Genomic DNA, 21,481 nt, shown 5'->3' on the forward strand with positions numbered 1-21,481 from the left:
AATTGACCTATGTGTAATCATAAATTTAAATCTCACTATTGTTATTAGAACTTTTTGTTTGGATAACATTGTAAAACAATACAATTAACGATTATCTAATGAGTTTTTAAAAACCCATAATAAACTTATATTTAATATTTTTTTATTCAGATTGTACAATTTGATTTATTTTTTTTAGATATTAAATTTTAATAAAATTTAAATAATATCTGATTATATGTTTTTTTTTACCCTTTAGGCGTACAATAAATTTTATTGTATTTAATTATAAAAAATTATTTTGAGTAGTTTGTAATAGTCCTTCTTATCATATATTTTACAAATTCTTTTCGAATTAATTATTTTTTATAAAACATTATTAATAGAGACAATATAGTTTATTAAATAAAAAGAGAGCAAAACACTAGATTTTAATAGTTTTAAGGATAACTGTAGAAAATTTATCGTGATTTTTAAAAAATTAATTATATTTCATAATTATTATAAAATATTTAAAAGGATATCATATTCAAAACTAAAACTACAATATCTTATTTTTGGTGAATAGTTTATTTTTACATATTAACATTAATAGTCAATAGGAAATGATAATAAATATCCTAAAAATGTTTATTAATAAATTAAAGGTAAAAAAATTGTTCATAAAAAAAGGTAAAAAAATAATTAAAATATACTAAAATATCTAATATCTCAAGTGTAATTTATAAAAATATTTATTTATTTATTTATTATGTCTGTAACTAAATATTTTAAGATACATAAGTAAGATTCTTATTTAACAATCTAAGTAATGTATTATTAGATCATAACATAAAAGCTTAAACTTCTTAATCAGCGTAGTTTATAATAAACAACTTAATTTTAGTTTATAATATTGTAATATAAAAAAATGTAAATTTTGTAACCAAAATGTAGTAAATGTACTCACTCCCTAAATAGAGAATAAATCCGTAAGGAACAAACAGTAAATATATTAATAAACTCGAAACTTGAAAATGTTGTCGGATTTAAGAAACAGAACCTACAATTTAAACTCCATATCATCTGTTCTGATCTACCTCTGTAACAGAGAAACTTCAACTTCGGGTTGGGAGCGACACCACTGTACCTAAACAGCAACAACGAAGATGCTCCATTTGGTGCTGTTCTACAAGAACCCATTGCTCCACACGTCACTTTCCCTCATCATTGCCTTCACCTTCGCCTTCTTCAAAATCCCAATCCTCTTCCTCTACGGCCTCCAAACCTACATCCACCCCGATTCCCAACCCCAAACCAATGGCCTAAGAGCCGCCATTCGCCGCCCCGGCATCGACGGTTACCAACCCCTGTCTTCCAAAACTGCTTCTGAACTCAAAAAGAGGAACAAGCCTAAGGATTTTGATGAAAACAATGCTCAGATCTTCAGACTCAAGCTCGACTATGCTCACCTTCAATCTCGTCTCTTCATCGATCAGTACTGTGTCGCTTTCACTCTCTCCTTTGCGGCCCTTTCTTCTCTCTTGCTTCACTACTTCTTGGATTCGACGCAGAATCGTGGGTTCTTCTCCAACGGTGTTTTCGTTCCGATTCTGTTATCAATTTTGAGTCTTTACACGTGGGGAAACCTGCTTGTTAAGGTCACGTTTGAGAGATCCGCGTCCAGGAGGTCTGAGAAGCAATTGAGTATTGTTTTTGAGGTTTTGGGGCTTTTCTTAGGGCTTTTGCTTGTTCCTGAGGGTGTTTCCTTGGTTTTGGACTTTCGTTTTGCGGTACCTTTTGATGGGTTTTGGAGGGTTTTCGTAGCTGCATTGATGGGTTGCCTTGCGGGTTTTCTGTTTATTCCTGCTTCTAGAAGTGCGCGTTCCTTTTGGCTTGGAACTGATCAACTTCGTTGCAATTTGTCAATGATAACTTGTGGGTGGTTTACACGTGTGATCCTGTATGTGAATCAAATGCTTGTTATTTTTGTGGCTTTGTTGTGGATTATCCCTCTGGCTGAGATTTTTGTGAACACAAACTATGGTAGCAACAGTAAGGGAGGTAGTGTGACAAGGAGTGGATTTGGTGATGCAGAGAGATTGGTGGGGAATGTGGGGCTCTTGCCTTCTGATTTTGGTAACTTCAGGCGCTGGTGCTTGTTGGGATCAAGTTTGTTGCAGATTGTGGCGTTAAGGCCGAACCTGCAAATGTATCTGAATGAAGCTTTGCTGTCTTGGTACCAAAGGCTTCATGCTAGCAAGGTTCCTGACTTGGATTATAGTAGGGCAAAGATGTTTCTGCATAATCACTACTTGTGCCTTGTGGTTTTGCAATTCCTTGCCCCTCCTGTGCTGGTACTTCTCTTCCTTGGTTTGTCTCAGATTGATGGTCTATCCTTTGGAAATTTTCCGTTGTTAAGTGATTTATTGCCCAGCTTTGCTTACTTCAAGGAAGTTGCTTTGTTTTTGGCTTGGTGGGTAACTTTCCTCTGGGCACTATTCTCTTCAGTGATCATTATGCTGCATCGCCATTGCATTCTATATGTTTCTTGAGCCTTTGTATTCCTGAGGACGATTTTATTGGGCCTTTCAGTGAGCCTTTTATTGCAACACGAATACTTTTATAAAATTTTGAGAGGAGTGTTGGACTTGTAGCAGAAGTTTTGCCGGTTAGTTGACACTATCATTGTTTAGGTAACCTCAGATTTTCAAATATAGCTGTGAGTTGTATGTTGATGTTGAAGTTATTTGACATAAGAATCATATACAATAAACTGACTATAGAAAAGCTAAAGTTGTATGAAATTTCACATTCCCTTCAAAATATCATGCAGACTTACATGTGTTGCAATTTCTAAATTAGAGGTATATATACAGCCAAAACATCTTGACACATCATTCAGTATAATAAGAAAGTCTAGCTCTAGCATACTGGATAAGCCGTTTGTGTACTTTTCCTTTTGGTAAATTTTGTAATGTTTCGTGTTTGTTTGTCATCTTTTTGACCTTTTGTTGTCTTACTCTTTTTGAGGCCTGTGATTTATTCACTTGCTGGGAACATTTATACATACATTCTTTCAGTTATTTTTTTATTTTTGCCTAATTATAGCATTAGTATATCATTGTTATATCTGCACCATCAAGTGCTTTCTTTCTTTCTCTCCGTAATAACAGTATATGAAAATGAAACAAAGTACAGGCATTGTTTACTAAAAGAATATTATAATCCTCCTACAATTAATGTTAGGTATTTCAAGATCTATACTTGTTTTTAGTTGTACTTCTAATTTGGTGCATGCATGATAAATTCATAGAATAATTGTGGTTCATTAAAGTATCAATGTGAACATGTAAAGTGTAAGTGACATAATATTTAGTTTTGGTTTGTATTAAATAAATGAAGAAATAAATCACAGTTTTGCCTTTGTGTAAATTTGCATTATGCTTTCTGTTCATAACACCTGTCTGTGAAACTGAAATGATGAATGAGCATTGAATTCTGGTAATAAAATATTAAAACTGCTATTTTGAATAAGCGTTTCAAGATCTAAAAGTGATACTTATTGACCCTGTGTACGCATACTAAGTTAATCATATGTTCATGCTCTTGGTATGGCATACACATTTTGGGAGTGGGCATGTCATGTTACAAATGATGTACTGCTGTTGTCTTGCATGTCATGTTACATTTTTGGGAGTGTGCATGTCATGTTACAAATGATCTTGCTTCTAAATTCAAGGCATTAGAGAGCTATTTTAATAGAGTAGCGCGCACAAAAATAAGTTTTCTTGAATAGTTACTAATATGTGGCATTGCTTGTGTCAGCCTCCACTCTGGTTCTTTACCACTATAGGAGATATGATATGTAGCACATGCCACAAGAATCATTTTTGTTTTTTCAGTGCAATATATAGTGTTTTCTTAGAAGTTCTTGATTGCGTAGAGCATCTTTGGTGTGTTGCCCCAGGAATGGGGGGACAGTAGGGATTTGTGAAAGATAATTTCCGTGTTCACTGATATATCTTGTTTGATTTTAGGGGTCTGTTTCAAGAATCAAAAATAGCTAAACACTCCAATAAATACATGGGTAGCTTATTAAACTTTGTTTAACTATCGCATTATGCATGTGAGCATGTTTATAGTGAAAAGAAAAATGTTTGAAAGCTGAATGCTGAAATTTAATATGAAATTCACAACCAGTGCAAAATATTTTCTTTTTTTGATATGCTTTTAAGAGCAAACCTGGTTTTCATAGAATTATAAGATAGACATTTTTTAATAAACAAAATCAGGCATTTGGTATTTGAATGTGAGGTATGGAAATGAAAATCCAAACATTCAGATATACGTTGTATGCGTGTTGCCACTATATTAAGTTCCAATGTCAAAAGTTTCGTTTATACAGTCCCTCTTCCTCTTTCTTCGTTGACATGGTTATTTAATGACAAATTCTGTTAAGCAGATGAATGAAATTTTTGTCCTAGGCACAACATAAAGTAAAATTTGGCAAAAATCTAGTTAGAAGAAATTAATGGCAAGTTTCCATCCTCTCCCTCCCCTCTCCCACTCTTGGGCCTAATGATGGATCTGGGGCGCTGGAGGTGCAATATCTAATTCGTGCATATTAAGCCAATAAAGTATTAATGTATTATTAATAGCTGTGAATATGATGTATAATAAATAAAAATTAATGATGAATCAATATATATTCGCCGTATAAAAGAAAAAATATTCCACTTGGGTATATTAAGTTTACCAAGAATCCTTGAAATCTGTTGTGCAAGTCTTGAAGTTATATGGAAAAGAGTTATGTTATTCATATAATTTCTACATGTACATATATATAATCAAATTGTAAAAAGAACATACCAAAGTGTGTGGCTAAGAGAAAGTGAAAAACCCATGGGTTTAAATTTTGGCCCTCTAGCCCTTGAAACTTGAAATCTTTGACGTGGCTATATATATATTTTAATTTTGAAAACCAATGAAGTATTGATCTACTTCGACCCAAAAAAGAGAGGTATTGATGTACCCCTCTCCTTTTTAACAAAAATTCTGCCTTAAATATGAAATATACCAACGTAAAGTATATAATATTTTTATTTAATTTTTGGACTGTTTTACTTTACGATTTTTTCAAGATCTTTCTACAATCATAATATTGATTTTGTGTGCTAGTGCATTACAAAGTGATAGCGCCCCCTTTTCTTTGGTTTTGGGTAGCTTTAAATATTTCTACAACAATAATCTTGTTTTTGTCTGTCTAATTTATTATTGTTTTATCCCGTGGATAGCATCATCCATTAAGTATATTGCAAAATCGTAAATCAAACCATTGAATACGCATTATAAAACATTCAAAATAAATGCCATGTAAATTTTCATTAAAAATTAAAATATTACATTATCATTTAATCATATTATTTAAAAAATGAATATTAAATCAAATATATTATAATTAAGTTTATTAATGATTTGGTAATATAAATTACGTGATGATATAAAAGTTACTGTTACAGTGAATTAAAATTAAATTTTAGAAGAATGTGAAAGTCCATCTTAATTTTGCAGATGATTACATTATTTATAAGGGTGTGAAAAACGAGCTTAAGGTAAAAATTACAATGCTTCGCTTTTCTTACTTGACATTCTTCCAAAGAGGATAAGAACATAGTGAGTTGCCTCAAAAACACTCGCTGATGCAGCAAATATGGATTTGCATGTGGGGGACCAAACCGAAGAGGTGAGTTTAGATTAGAAGAATCCCAGGCCTATGGATGTTGGCAAAAATTCATCAGTTTCTGGAATAAGAGAAACTTTTTTATCTAATAGACAAACTCTTTGTGCATGTCTTTGCTGTATTCCAGTCTTTGGATTTATTTGTCTTAAATATCTATAACATATTGCATCAGCATCTTGGATTTGAGAGAACAGCATGTTGATATATAGAATATTAATGAGTTATCATGAAAATAAAAATCATTAATTTCTATATATTGTGTTTAAATTACAAAAAAAAAGAGAAGCTCGTTTCCCTTTTCAGCTCTATAACTATTCTTATTTTATTACTTAATCGTATACTATTAGTCACAACTGTTACCTCAAAGTCACTTCAGTTTGATAAAAACACATGCATCATTGGTATTATAAAAAAAAGGTTTGGATTTTGATCTCTCGGAATAAAATTAAAAGTGCATTAACAAGATGAAGTTTTAATTAATTTATGAGGTGCTTTAATTTGACCTTTTTTTTTACATTTGGATGATTAATTTCCTTTTTTTTTTTAAATTTTATGGGAACTTCATTTCTCCATTACTGTGTTAGACAAGACGTAGCACTGTGTGGTCTTGTTGTTATCCTAGTTGTGTAACATGTGAAACTATGTCAGCGAGTTGGCCCATCTGATCACAAAAGAAGATAGTTATTTTGTGAAATTAGTGTGTGATACGGTAAATTTTAATTTTTTATATCTTATTTTATATATATATATATATACACGTATTTTAAAAATACATTTTAAAGAACAGTTCCATTTGATAAGGGCATAGAATCTCTGACACCACGAAACCCAACTGTATCTATCTGAAAAATTTTATCATTATAACACTGATTAAGAAAGAAATTAATATTTAAAATAAAAATGGAAATAAATAATCAAGAGTAATAACAAATGCACTAGTTGAAATTATGTAAAGATTTTTCGTGATCAGTTTGTTTTCAAGATAAGTTCCAGTTCTTAATTTGGTAAGAAAAAAACTCCCTCTGCACGCAACAATGATACTTCTCCTCTCAAATCCCGTCACGCACAAGATAGGAACGGTTATGTTCCTTTAGAATTAAAGGAGATAACTATCCATTTTTGGTACAGAATTTGATTGCTTATGGTTTTGTTTTCCTTCTAGAATTTCCTTTTAATATTTTTTTGGACTAAATTTTACGCGGGTGTGATAGGAAAAGATCTTAGAGTTTAATTTAATAAAAGCATTGCATAAACTTTTTTTTTTTAATGTCAATACTTTAAGGTGAGATGCTATGAAAAGTGAGAAATAGATAGTGCATTTATTTTTAATTTTGAGAAAGCAATAGTTCTAAATTAATGTGGATGTATAAGAATCACCTTGTCATTTTAAACACCTTCCCATTTCAAATTATCTAAATCTTGTAGAAAAGGAACATCTGCATATTTCAAATTATCCATGTAAATCGGTCAAAAATTCCTTCCATAACCTGTTAGATAACTTTTGAGTTATATCATTTTACCAATTTAAACTAAATATGGAGTTAATAAATCTATTTTCTTGTCATTCAATTTCCTACTAATTTAATTCCTCCTAACACTTGTAATTATCAACTTTAACTCTCTCCTACAAATTTACAAAGTAACTAAATATATTTTTTCAAAATGATTACTAGTTTTAGAGTTTTCTTAAATTGCATTTGAAAAAAATTCAGTGAAAAATTGTTGCATTTTGGGGATTTAAAAAAAATGAATTGGAAGACTTTTGAGATAGTTAGTGTTGCTTTTCAGAAAGTAGCGCGATGAGGGGCCGAATGTTGTGAACAAAAATGCTCCAAAGTCAAACTGACCATGCCTTTTAAACACCCAATATATTTTTTTAATTCATTTAAATAATTTTTAAAAAATATATTTATTGTTTTCTATTTCCCTTTTTTTCTGAAAAAGAATGAATTAATAACCAATTCAGTCAACTTGCTTGAAATTGAAATCAACTACAAGGAGAACTTTATTCTAACTCTTTCGGATTGGATAGTTGTATTCAACAATGTCACAATAAAAAAATAATATATACTTATAATACTTATTACAATAATATTTTATATCTTTTTTAAATTAAGAGTTATGATTCATTTAATATCTTAAAAATTAAAAGGATTAAATTTTTTTTAATTAAATTATTAATCTCTTTTACTACCGATATTTTACTAGTAAGAAAAGTTTTTAAACTCTCAAGAATGGGTTTCAATAAATTTTACCTATATTTATTATCAAGTAATAAAATTATTATATATTAAAAAATATCTTTTATTTAAAAAAAAAACACTAATATTCCTTTGTTGTGAACCCTTTGATATGCACTAGACAGCAGATATTTTTCAATTCTCATGCCAAAAACAAAGACAAATTTGAATCATAGTTACCTTTTTAAAAAAAAAAAAAAAGATGTCTTAAAAAGTAAGAAGTGTAGAAGTTTCTTGATTAACGTAAGTTATGACTGAATGTGGTAAACAAACCCCACATGGGAAGGAAGTTTCGCGAGAAAAAAGAAGTAACGTAATAGTTTCTTCTTCTCCTTTTCTTTCAATTTCTTTTATACTCTCTCTGTTTCTTTCTCATATCATTCTCTTTATATTTCCACTTACACGTGAACCTTCTAGAACTATATAACCATAGCAAACACTTCATTTCCACTCCATGGCTCCGCCGGTGGAACACAACGCTGACTCCACGGCTGGTGACTCTCAAAGATCCATTCCGACGCCGTTTCTAACCAAAACCTACCAGCTAGTCGACGATCACACAATTGACGACGTAATTTCTTGGAACGATGCTGGATCGTCCTTCATCGTCTGGAACCCTACCGTTTTTGCCAGGGATTTGCTTCCTAAATATTTTAAGCACAACAATTTCTCTAGCTTCGTTCGCCAACTCAATACTTACGTAATTTCCACTCTGGATTTCTTTTTCTTTTTTTTTCTCTCTTTTTTTTTTTCTTTGTTGATTTTGCTTGATTTTGTAGGGATTCAGAAAAGTTGTGCCTGATCGGTGGGAATTCTCGAACGAGTGTTTCCGAAGAGGCGAGAAACGGCTTCTTTGTGAAATTCAGCGCCGGAAGATTCTCTCGACGTCGCCCACGGCATCTTCGAATGCCGGAGCAACTGCGACCTTAGCGGTTCCGTCCCCACGACCGCTATCTGCGATTCGGACGGTGAAACCGATCGTGTCGCCGTCGAACTCAGGGGAGGAGCAGGTGATGTCGTCGAACTCGTCGACGTCGAGAGCGCCGGCGGAGCTGTTGGACGAGAACGAGAGGCTGAGAAAGGAGAACTTTCAGTTGACGAAGGAATTGGAGGAGATGAGATCGCTCTGCAACAATATATTCAATCTAATGTCGAATTTCGCAAACGCTCAAGTGGATGGTAGTGTGCAAGATAGGGAGTGTGTTTCCATGGCGGCGAAGACGCTTCATTTTATGCCGGCGAAGTATTTCTCCGGCGAGGATGTGGCGGCGAGGGCGACGGAGGAGATGAACCCGAAGCTGTTTGGGGTGGCGATTGGTACAAAGCGATCGAGAGAGGAAAGACATGATACAGTATTGAGCCTGCAGCCGTTTCATGCGGACGTGAAACCTGAACAGTTAGATTTCCAGAGACTTAGCCAAAATGGAAGAACGCCGTGGCTGAATCACTGCCATAGAGAGAATCAGAGAGTGTGTAATTGACTCTTAAGAGTAAGGCAACATGTTAGGTTAAGTTAGGGACGGAGACGCACGTGTCGAATGTGTGACGTTAACCGTTTGGGACATTTTTTACGAAGAAGTTTCTTAGAAGAAAACAATACTTTCCCGTCCTTCTCCTTTGATCTTTCTCTTTGATCCTCTTTTATTTATTTATTTTTAATGTCAATGGCATATATTGGACTTGGAATGTAGATTTTCCTTGTAAGATATAAATAATAATTTAGTTTTATAATATTTTTTGTTTCACTGTGAGCTAAATAAAAAATATATGTAAGGCAATACTTGGTGTCAGCTACCATTTCTCTATAATTTGATCTTCTTTTGGCCATAAAAGACAATTTCTCCTTTCTGATTTTTTTTCTCCAGTTTTTTTTATTAATTTTACATTGCATGGAAAATATGAAATTAGTTATCCTTACGAAGGATTTGCGCAATGGATTCGCATCCAAATTGTTGTGACATTTTAAAACAGGATTACTTTTTTATATATATTATTTAAAAATTATTGATGAGGATTTTTAAAAAATAATAATAATATTTAAAATCAAAATTTAATAATAATATTTTTTAAAAAATTAAAACCCTAAAAACTGTTAATAACAATTTTTGTCTAAATTTTTTAAAAAAATATATTTTTTTATAATTTTCTCCAAAATAGCATATTTCAATAGTTTTTTTATATAAAAAAGCCCATTATACAACCATTATTAAATTTAAATAAATATTAAAATATCTTTTATAATTAATTTTAATTTTATAAAAATATATAATTATTAATAATAAATATTTTGTTATATTAATTTACATAAAAGTTTTATATTTAAAAATTATAAAATAAATTAAATATAGAATATAAACAAGATTAAATTTTAATATTTAGTGCACGAAAAGTCGTATAGTATGATAAAGAAAAAACATCTAAAACCATTTCTCTTCAATATATCTCTTAAAAGTACTATAGTTTAAAAAGTTATACATAGAGAAAAATGCAAGTTAGAGTTGACTTGAAATTAATTAAATTAAGTTTAAATATAATTTTGTTTAGAGAAAAGATAAAATTTAAATTAAGGTATGTATTAATCTTTGTAATTGATATTTATTTATATACGTAAAAATTTATATTCTAATTTTTATATTAATATTTTGTTATTTTAAGTCATATCATTATGATATTATTAAAAAATATAATTTAACAAATATTAATTTTTATAACAATAACAATGACTAAAATTTAATAATATACCCTTTTAATGAATATAAACATACTTTTTAAGTATAATAACTAATTTGCAAACGAATATGTTCATGAAAAATAAAAATAAAATTTAACCTAAAATTTATGTATTGTTTTAGATGTATTTTTATATTGTTTTTTAATTGAAGTAACAGTGTTATTTTAATAAATAAAAGTGGATATAAAAAATTAATTATTAAAATATTAAAATTTAAATTTAAATACATACCAAAACTTTTTCATATAGAAATTAAATAGTTTATTTGTCTTTTTAAGTTTCATTTATCTTAGGTTTATGGGTTACTTTATTTGCATTTTTTTCTTTTGGGCTTTGCTTTTATTTTTCAAAATTTATCTGACTTTTGACTTATATTTTTAATTGAAACGGTTACTTTAACAAATACAAACAAATCTCTAAACATTAATATTTATTAACTTAGAATTTAATATTATTCAAAAATAATAAATATTAAATAGTGTGCTGATTTCACAAAATAACAAGTCAAATATGAAAGTTCAAGTTAATTTTACCCATGAATGAGTCACTATTTTTAACTTACAAAAAGATATTAAACCGTGACTTGTAGCTTTATTTTTAACTCCAAAATCATGATTTGAACAAAAACTAGACAATATTTTACCCAAATCATATGGAGAATTTTCCAACGGCAAACAAAATCATACTATTGATTTCACTCATTTCTAAATCACAAAAAGCATGGTCGAAGTTAGTGGAACTTTCTTGGTTTAGCAACACTTTGGTAGAACACTCCAATGATTTAAAGTATAAAACCCCACATAATGGATCTTGTTTGGATTGAAATTTCCATAGAGCGGAAGACACTCTTTTCAAAAGCATACCTTTAATCAGTGTAGAGTGTGGATATTTCAACAGAATAAGGACAAAATTTTCATTCACGTTCAAAGGTTTCTCTCTATGTTGAAGGTACTCTTTCTTTTCCTAGCATTGACAATCAAGCTTTTCGGCAGCTGCATTTGTTGAACCTTATACACTATTAAATTCATCACTATCACAAATCAAATTTATTAATAAATTTGTTTTAAATAAATCGTTTAAAAAATCAGTTTGTGTTTTGGTATGATGTGTGTTGAGAATAAGCTGGGAAAAATTAATTTTATTCGGGTAATTTGCTACAGTTATTTTTTAAACATATATCAAACAGAATATGACTCTTGCACTCCAAATCAATTATACCATTAAAACAACAACTAATTTCATAAATGGTATAAATGTTATCATGGTTTTATAATTCAAAACGTATATCATTGAACAAGTAAGTGAACTTGCAACAATTATTTCAACTTAATTTCAGATGCTAATGAATATAGTGGTATCTATACTCAAAAAGGAGAAAAATATAATTTTACTCGAATTAAAAATATTTATGAGGTAATTTTCTTCACAATCTTGTTATACAAAAAAAATAATCTTGATAAAGTATTTGAAAATAATTAAAAAATTATATACATATATTATTTTAAATAATATATATCAATCTCTGATAAAAGTAAAAAAAAAGAAAAGAAATATAAAATAAAAGATTGCAGACATTTACGATGAAAAGATGTTATTTTATTTATAATAGGACTTAATTTATTCTATAAGGGATGGGCTATGAAAAATAAATTTATTTATTTTTTATTGAATCAGTATCAACATATACTGTTCAATCCACATTAATGCTAAGAATTTAAACAAGAGAGAGAGAGAGAGAGTTAAGAATGAAGAAAAAAAGTTGAGAAGAATTTTATCTCGAGGGCTGACTGAACAAGTATGATTGATGGATTGATGGTTCGGACCCCTTTTTTAATAAACCCAACGGGCTTGGATTCCAAAAATATTATATTTTTCTTTATTTTTGGTCAAGAAATGCATTTCTGGGTTGTTTATTTAACCACAGGTTCTGGGTTCTCTAACAAAACCCTGATTTTCATTCTTTTCATCATGACCCCAGAAAAAATATCCATCGCCTCTTTAGAAGAAAGTAATAACATGCTTTAGTATCTTATTTTTATAGTAATATAGATATTATATTAGTTCTTAATAGATTATAATTCATGAATTTCTTGTGTATTGTACGGGAAATATTAAACTAAATTTTAATAAAAAATATGATATATTTTGTTAAAAAAATTAATCAATTTAAAAACAATATTTTATTTATTGATGATAAAAATTGTTATATTAAATAGAACTAAACTAAAAATATGTAATTTTTAAAATTTAAAAATAATGAGAAAAATTAACCCTTATAAATATTTTTGTTTAAGATTATTTCTAAAAATACTCTTATTTAAAATTAAAGATTTATATTTTATATATAGAGGTAAGCATTTTATACGCAGAGGTCGATTTACACTCATCTAAAGATGTTCATACACAATTATTGTCCAGTTAATAATTTATAATTGGCCCATCAAAGTATACATATAAAGAATTAAAAAAGAAAGTGGATAAATATCCGTTTTTACATTTCACTCACACTCAACTTAAGGTACTCGAGTCTTTAGTCCAAGTCGATTTTAAATCCACAAATAACCTTTTCAGGTGTAATTGCTTTTGAACTTTGTTTATTTGTGGGTATAGATATGCTGAAAATGCAGAATATAAGGTCGTGAGTTGGTGGCATAGTGCTTTGTATGGACAAGTTTTGTAGCTTTAATATCATGAGAAAGAAAAATTGTACATTCATTTTTCTTCTAAGTAGGCAATCCCTGAATATGGATAGAGCCTAATGTTTGTAGACAACAGCATCGTCACAATTATATTTGGTAAAATAGAACTATTATGAACGGGTTCAATCAACATTTATGTTAAGACATGAAATCATTTGGAAAATAAGAGCTTTTACATATATCGATAAACCACAATCTACATACACATGATCAAATTACATTACTCAAGTCGAGCTTCTGTTAGAAAAAGTTTGCAGTTAATTATTAATGTAGATACCATATCAGCTTCCCATGACTTAATCTATTGAACTACTCTCCCTTAATCCCCTTCAAGAATTTGTGTACTTGAAGCATGGTAGGCCTGTTTGCAGGATTGTCAGAGAGGCATACACAAGCAATGTGCAGCATTTGAAGCATCATCTGCTTAGAATCAGCATCAAGAACTGTTGGATCAAGAACATCAGCAGCTTGCCCCTTCTTGATCTTCTGACTAACCCATCCAACCAAGTTTCCACCTTCAATCTCCTTAAAATCTGGTCCAGTTGGCTCTTTTCCAGTCACTAGTTCAAGTAAAATGACACCAAAACTGTACACATCTCCTCTTGTTGTGGACCTCCCACTCTGCCCATACTCTGGTGGAATGTAACCAAATGTTCCAGCTATATCAGTGGTGATATGAGTCTCACAGGCACTGATTAGTCTTGCAAGTCCAAAATCTGCAACTTTTGGCTCAAAGTCTTCATTGAGTAAAATGTTGCTAGCTTTAACATCCCTGTGGATGATGTGAGGTATGAAACCATGATGAAGGAAAGCTAATCCTCGGGCTGCGCCGGTTGCAATTTTGTAACGTTTGTTCCAGTCAAGGATTTCAAGGGCCCCAGTCCTATTTCTCAACCAAAGATCTAAGCTCCCATTTACCATATATTCGTAAACAAGGAGTTTTTCATCGCCCATTGAGCAATATCCAAGCAACGCAACAAGATTTTGATGCTTCACCTTGCCCAAGGTCTCCATTTCAGCCATGAACTCACGATTACCCTGCGTTTTAGCTTCACTAAGCTTCTTCACAGCTACTGTTTTTCCATCAGGTAAAGTGGCCTTGTACACAGTTCCAAAGCCTCCGTCTCCAATAATATTTGTCTTGCTGAAGTTGTCAGTGGCTTCAAGGATATCCACCAAAGTTAATTTCAGAAGAGGCTGCTCAAACATTGCAACATTGATACTCAAAGGTTCCTTTGATCTACTACTGCTCAAGAAATAAAGATTGTGATCTACATAACTGTTTAATTTGCGCTCCTCAAGCTCCTCAGGATCATTTTGCCTCCTGGTAATCCATCTATGTAGAACAAAAGCAATGCTTAGAGTTAGTAAAATGATTGTAATGGCAATTGCAGCAAGCCTCCACGCATTAAACAATGCTGATCTACCAATGCTTTTGGTCTGACAAATTATACCCAACAACTGGCCACAAAGATTTTTGTTCCCCACAAATCTAACTCTGGATAGGTTTTGGCAAATACCACTTTTAGGTATAGGTCCTTCCAATCTGTTTTGAGACAAATCTAGGTAGTTCAGATTAACTAGGCTGCATAGCTTCTCTGGAATCCTTCCAGTTAGCTGATTACCTGAAGCATCAAAATATTCCAATTGCATTAGATCCCCAAGGTCTAAAGGAATCTGTCCAGTCAACATATTTCCATGAAGATCCAAATTTGTCAAGTAAGAAAGATTTCCCAAAGACCGTGGCAAGTTCCCGTTGAAGCAATTATCACTTAAATTCATTGTCTCAATTCTCCATGTCATGGAGTTGGAGAAGAGGTCCCCTACTTGGCCAGAAAGCCTGTTCTTCTGCACATAAAGCCCAACAAGGCTTTGCACCCCTGACAGAGAGGATGGAAGCTGACCACTGAGCTCATTAGAGCTCAAATCCAAGTGAGTCAACTCCTTCATGTTCCCAAAACTAATTGGGATTGGACCCGACAACTTATTTCCTGTCAAATTCAGCTTCACCAAACTACTCAACTTCCCAAAACTTTCAGGGATGGTACCTGATAGTTGATTCTGTCCCAGATACAAACCCTGGAGTTTGAGGGCATCTCCAAGCTCTGATGGAATGGAACCTGACAAGAAGTTGCTAGACAAATCCAAAGTTGTAAGATTTGTCAAGCGTGCCAGTGATCTTGGAATGCTCCCAGAAAGCATGTTGTTGCTAACTAAGAGATCCACAATCACTACACAGCTCCCCAATTCATCAGGAATGGTGCCAGACAATCTATTGTGAGAAAGATCAAACACACCAAGGTGTTGAACAAAGCTCAAGTCAGGGATGGTGAGTTGTCGAAAATATGAAGATTTCTTGGCAGGAATAGACCCAGACAGATTATTGTGAGAAAGAACCAAGCACTGTAATTGGCTTAGCTCCACCAGCTTCTCAGGAATAGACCCTTTGAGTTGATTGTTCCCAAGGTCCAGTGTAGTAAGGGAAATGCAATCACCAAGCTCAGTGGGAATATTCCCTTCAAGCATATTCCCATTCAAATTAAGAACTGAAAGACTTGTGAGACTTCCAATTTCCTTAGGTATAGTACCTGTCAGTCTATTATTGCTAAGAACAAGCCTCTGTAGACTAACCACATTCCCAATCTCCACAGGAAGAGACCCCTCCAAACGGTTATTAGCTGCAGAGAATTCCAACAGAGTTGATGAGTTCCAAAGACTAGAAGGTATTTTTCCACTAAAATTGTTAGAATCCAGGTCCAGCACCATCAAGGGAAGCTCTGAAAGGTACTGTGGTATAGAACCGACAACCCTATTGTTCATCAAAACCAACTGGGTAAGGTTCTTACACTTGACAAATGCTTTCTCAATTGTACCAGAAAGGAAGTTGTCATCAAGATCAATATCCACAAGTGAGGCAGCTTTACAAAGCTCCTCAGGTATGGGACCAGTCAACAAATTACTGCTTAAACTAAGGTGCTGCATTGCAGAGCAATTCCCAAGTTGAGGTGGAATCACCCCAGAAAAACGGTTAGAAGAAAGCAAAAGAGAATTAACATCAGTCCACTTTCCCAGCCAAGAAGGCAAAGGCCCATGAATCTGATTTTTTTCAGCTGAAAATGTTATTATTGGGAGCTCAGAAAGCTCCTCGGGCAGTAAGCCAGAAAGTGAATTGAAAGAAAGCATCATAGACCTCAGGCTCTTACAATTCCCAAACTCAGGTGGCACTGACCCATTAAGCTGAGCAAACACAAGATTCAAAATTTTCAAATTCTGCAACTTCCCAATAAACTTTGGGATCGAACATCTCAACGGGTTGTAAGAAAGGTCAAGCTTGGCCAACGACTTCAGCTCTGCCATTTCGTCAGGCAAAGGACCTTCGATGGAACAGGAAGGTGCATACAAAATTTCAAGCCTCGAGAGCTTCCCAATTTCCTTCGGCAACGTACCCGACAACTTGTTAATCCCCAGGTAAAGTGCACTGATGTTCTTCCAGTTCCCAATTTCCGGCGGCAGAACGCCGGAAAACGAGTTGTTCGAGATATCAACAGAAATCAAAGACTGAGTTCCGGTGAAGAGAGTTATCGGAAGAGAACCTGAGAGGAGGTTGTTACTAAAGTCCATGAACTCAAGCCGGCTCAAGTTTCCTAGAGTCTCCGGTATTTCTCCGGCGAGTGCATTGCCAGAGAGGTCGAGAGTGCGGAGTTTCGCCAATAACCCCAGCTCCGGCGGGATTTTTCCGGCGAACGAGTTGGAACCGAGTCGAAGAGTTTCAAGCTGAACTAATTCGCCGAGTTCGCCGGGAAGCTCGCCAGAAAGCTGGTTGTCACCGAGGTTGAGAAGAGTGAGTGAGGAGAGAGAGAAAAGGGGCGAAGGAAGTGTGCCACTGAGGGAAAGAGATGGAAGAGAAAGCGAGGTGACTCGACCGAGTTGACACGTGACGCCGACCCAGTTGCAGTGCGAGGTGGAGGGGTGCCACGAAGCGAGAAGTTTAGGGTTTTGAAGACCCTCCTTGAAGGAAAGGAGGGAAGTTATTTCTGGGTTTTGGTCTGCAATGGCGCAGAACAAGTGGAACGCGACAAGGTACGAGATTACGAGGTTGAAGGGTAAAGCCATGGAAGAAACACAGAGAGAGAGAGAGAAGAAGAGAGAGTTTTGGTGTCTAGCTAGAAGAATTTGGAGCATGCAAATGCCATTGGAGAGAGTTGAAGGTATTGGGTAGTAGTAATAGTAGAAGAAGCACGAAAGCCATTGCCATGAAAATGAAGCATTTGGTATGAGAGAGAAAAGGCACAGTGCCAAAAGGAGAAGTTATGTGTCAGAGTGCAGCACGCATCGCACGTGACTTCAACCTTCCTAACGGCAAATACTCCTTTGCTTTCAAAGATAACGCCCTAACACGGTCAAATTAACGACCCTCAAGTCTTTTTATTATAATTATAATCTTTTTTTTTTCTTAAGATAATTTGCATTTTATAAATCTATATTTTTATTTTTATTTTTATTTTTATTTCACTCACGTGTGATGTTATATTAATAGGTTTTCTATGCGCGAATTTATTTGGGATCATGCATTTAACTGTTTCTTTAGACTTTGGAATCTAAAAATTTGCTTTTTTAAATCTTATTTGTTATTATCATTTTGTGAACCCTCCATTTTAAGATTAAAATTTTGGACCTAGCGATCCTATTGGTTAAGCTCCTTCAGAAAACACGGGTTTGGTGATCTCTTTTTCATTGAATTAGGGAAGTGTGTCTCCACTCTCTTAGATTTCTTATGTTATTCCCTTTGTTTTGATAATAATAAACGAATTTAGGAGTGATTTAATATAGCTGTAGGATTAGGCAGGCTTTGTGGGATTTGCACATTGCACGGCTATACTTACATTCGTTATAGAAAGTCCAAAAAGATTTGAACTTTTCTTTAAATTATCGTACGCTTTCTTTTATCTTCACTGCTTTGGCATCAAAGGCTCGTCCACTCTTTTTGTTTGTTTCCACCTCTGCATGGCAAGTCAGTCAATTTTATTTTTATTTTTATTCTTTCTTATTTCTTATAACTTTTTCTGATTACTTCCTTTAACTTGTTTTCCATAAAGTAGAGTAACTGGCATAATAATATTTATAAACCTTTTTTTGTGTGCTTTGAGTATTTTAAATTTTGTTATCATTGTTAATATAACGATAGTTTATGGGAAGGTGTTTAATTGTAAATCAATATATGAGGGGGGGGGGGGGGGAATACAAACATGGCAATTTCATAGACTTAGTGAGTATTTTGTTATGTTATGAATACTTTTACATTTGAGTATAATTTCCAAAGGATAAAAAAAAGTTTTTAAAGATATTTAAAAGTTATAAAACATAGACATGTAATAAATTTTGGAAAAATTTTAAGAAAATAAGAATTATATATGCATGTATATAGTATATATGAAGGAAGTCATTATCATTGTCATATAAAAATATTTTAATTTAATATCTAAAAACAGACATTGCATTTTTAAATATGCAAATTGAGAGACATGGCTACTTTAGCTAGCACTACTTTTTTTTAAAATTTATCTAATTTTAATAAATATATCATAAAAGTAAAGGTTGAAATCTTAAATAAATTATTTTATCAAGTTCGTGGAAAAATCTTAGGAGAAAAAGTTATTTATTGTATATCAGGTTTTTATTTTTTATTTTTCATGTTTTTATTTCAGCTTTACAATAAAAGCGTACGCTCAAAAGTATAAATGAGTTAATTCATCTGCATTGTTAATAATTTTTTAACCTATCAAATTTCAATTAATATATAATAAAAGTGAAAGGATGGAGGCAGAAATAAATTAATTTATCAATTTTTGTGGAACAATATTAGAAAAGAAGTTAATTATTATTTATCAGGTTATACTTTTTTTTTCATATTTTTATTCCAGTTGTAAGTTGTTTTTTTTTCTCCTCACCTTTTAGGCTGTCTAATTTTCATTAATACATCTTAAAAATTGAAGGTCAAAAGTAGAAATGAATTAATTCATCAACATCGTCAATAATCTTTGAAAAAATAAATAAATATTATTTGTCAATTTATTATTCTCTGCCTCGCACATTTTCACTCCAGTTGTATTTTTTCTCCCCACCCTATTATCCATGTGATACAATAATACCACATTAATATATAACTTAATAATTTTACCAAAAATGTGATACAATAATTTATTATCCATGCATCGCACTTACTTTTTATATGATTTTTATTTTCCTTGTGTAGTTTTTCTCATACGATTATTTACTTATTACATTTTGTCGATAACGTCTACATATAAAAATTAGCCATTTTTTTGTCAATTATCAAATAAGTAAACAATTATTTTTAAATTTAATGATAAATTATATGAAATGTTGATGAATTATTTAAAAATTCTATCAATATACTTGTCACATATTTAGTTTTGCATAAAATTTACTTAAACATAAATATATTTTAATATTATAAATTTATAACTTTTATGTTAAAAATATATTAATTGTATTTTTTATTAATTGAAGTACATTGCGGGGTAGAAGTTCATATACAGTTGTACAAGTTTAAATTCACTCTATCTGCTCGGTTTTATCATACACATTTTCTTAATATTTGGTGATACGTATTAGTTGTATTTAAGATTTTGATTTAAATATATGTATATTAAGGATGTGGAATGAAAATTTAATAAAAAATTATAAAATTTAATTTAATAATAATATAAAATATTTAAACATTTTATTAAAACATATTATTTCTATTTTTTACTAAATATTTATAGACATAATAAAAGATATAATAAATATTATACTAAGTTTGTTATTGCTAATTATTACACTAATTATAGAGAGGAGAAGGCAAAACTAAAAAGTGACGATATGAAAAGTAGGAAGAAAGTGCTTGCTAATTAGTGAACTGACATAACAGCCCTGGATAGTGATTAAGGTTGGGATTTGGGCTGCTTTTAGGCATTTAAAACACTTTTGAAGACTTAGGGCTTTGGGGTTGGCGTGTGAGGTTGTTTTCGTAATTATGAGGTAATTGACTTTTTATTGTAGGGCAAGTGATTTGAAGGGACGTGGATGAGTGACCCATGACATGAGAGTGATTGGGGTATCAACCCCAAATAGTGTCTGTCTCAGGCTCAGCTGTCTCTTCCCCTGAAGCATGCCGAGATTTGGAATATTTTGGAACCCTGCAACTCTCCGTTGTTATTCTTCCCTTCTTCCACTTTTGCCCTTTATGATCCTACAATGATTATTTAAAATATAAATTTTAAATATTGAAGTTAATCAAAATGCAGTGATTAAACTCAAGTGTAAGAAAATGATTACAAGTTAACTCTGCTAAGAGCATAAGTTGCGATGTGAAAATATATAAACAGTTTTAATAGTTTTGTTAACATGCCTTCGATGCAACAGTATAAGTGTGAATAATAAATAAATGTAACTTCAAATTTTTTGACTTAAGGTATGTTTAAAATATAGATTTTTAAATTGAAATAAATTTTTAATAAATATTATCTAAGTTTTTATCTTAAAAAATCAAATTAATATAAATTTAAAATGACAAACTTTTATTTATTTTTTATTATAACATAACTCTTATAAATTTTAATAATAAAAAAAAAAACTCTCCTTCCATCTACCCAAGTCCAAGTACACCCTTAAGAATAGCCTTTAATGATCCGTACATAGTAGAAGTGTTCGTGATCTCACTCTTTCCCTCAATTTCACAGGTCCGTTTCTTGAAGTAAAAAGAAGATGGATTGGGGGTTAATATTTGGATCACTTTCCAATTCATACATAATTTAATTATTTTATTATGGTAATTCTTTCATTTTATTCATTTGTTGACAAAATAAACTTGACTTCTAAGTCTTTTTTATCGACTATAACCAACATAGCTCGACTAATGATGCATGATTTTGACCCCTTGTATCAAACATCAAAGAAGACTTTTGATCAATTATATGGTTACTGTATTATTCTTCTTTTGTCATTACTTTCAAAGCTTGGTCCTCACCAAATTTATCAACATTTTAAACTTGTTCTATTATATAGTTCGCCTATAAAATTTTGACAAGTTTGTTGACAAATTTGT

The 21,481-nt window shown here is 31.8% G+C and overlaps 3 protein-coding genes across 3 annotated transcripts; 2 read left to right on the plus strand and 1 right to left on the minus strand.

The window, feature by feature from the left end:
- The first annotated feature begins 1,043 nt into the window (after positions 1–1,043).
- LOC113873384 lies at positions 1,044–2,808 on the plus strand. The gene has a single exon (XM_027511482.1). It carries the CDS (start codon positions 1,128–1,130, stop codon positions 2,511–2,513), a length of 1,386 nt encoding a protein of 461 aa, XP_027367283.1. The 5' UTR covers positions 1,044–1,127; the 3' UTR covers positions 2,514–2,808.
- A 5,445-nt stretch (positions 2,809–8,253) lies between these two features.
- On the plus strand, positions 8,254–9,457 carry LOC113872608 (heat stress transcription factor B-2a-like). Its single transcript, XM_027510296.1, has 2 exons — positions 8,254–8,641; positions 8,721–9,457. The coding sequence occupies exons 1-2, from the start codon at positions 8,396–8,398 to the stop codon at positions 9,420–9,422; spliced, it is 948 nt and encodes a 315-aa protein (XP_027366097.1). The 5' UTR covers positions 8,254–8,395; the 3' UTR covers positions 9,423–9,457.
- Positions 9,458–13,630: 4,173 nt separating this feature from the next.
- LOC113871818 (leucine-rich repeat receptor protein kinase EMS1) lies at positions 13,631–17,484 on the minus strand. Its single transcript, XM_027508917.1, has one exon. It carries the CDS (start codon positions 17,482–17,484, stop codon positions 13,681–13,683), a length of 3,804 nt encoding a protein of 1,267 aa, XP_027364718.1. The 3' UTR covers positions 13,631–13,680.
- Between the last annotated feature and the right edge of the window lie 3,997 nt (positions 17,485–21,481).

This window comes from Abrus precatorius, unplaced genomic scaffold (genome assembly GCF_003935025.1).
Source record: "Abrus precatorius isolate BTA unplaced genomic scaffold, Abrus_2018 Scaffold7, whole genome shotgun sequence".
NCBI classification, from domain to species: Eukaryota; Viridiplantae; Streptophyta; class Magnoliopsida; order Fabales; family Fabaceae; genus Abrus; species Abrus precatorius.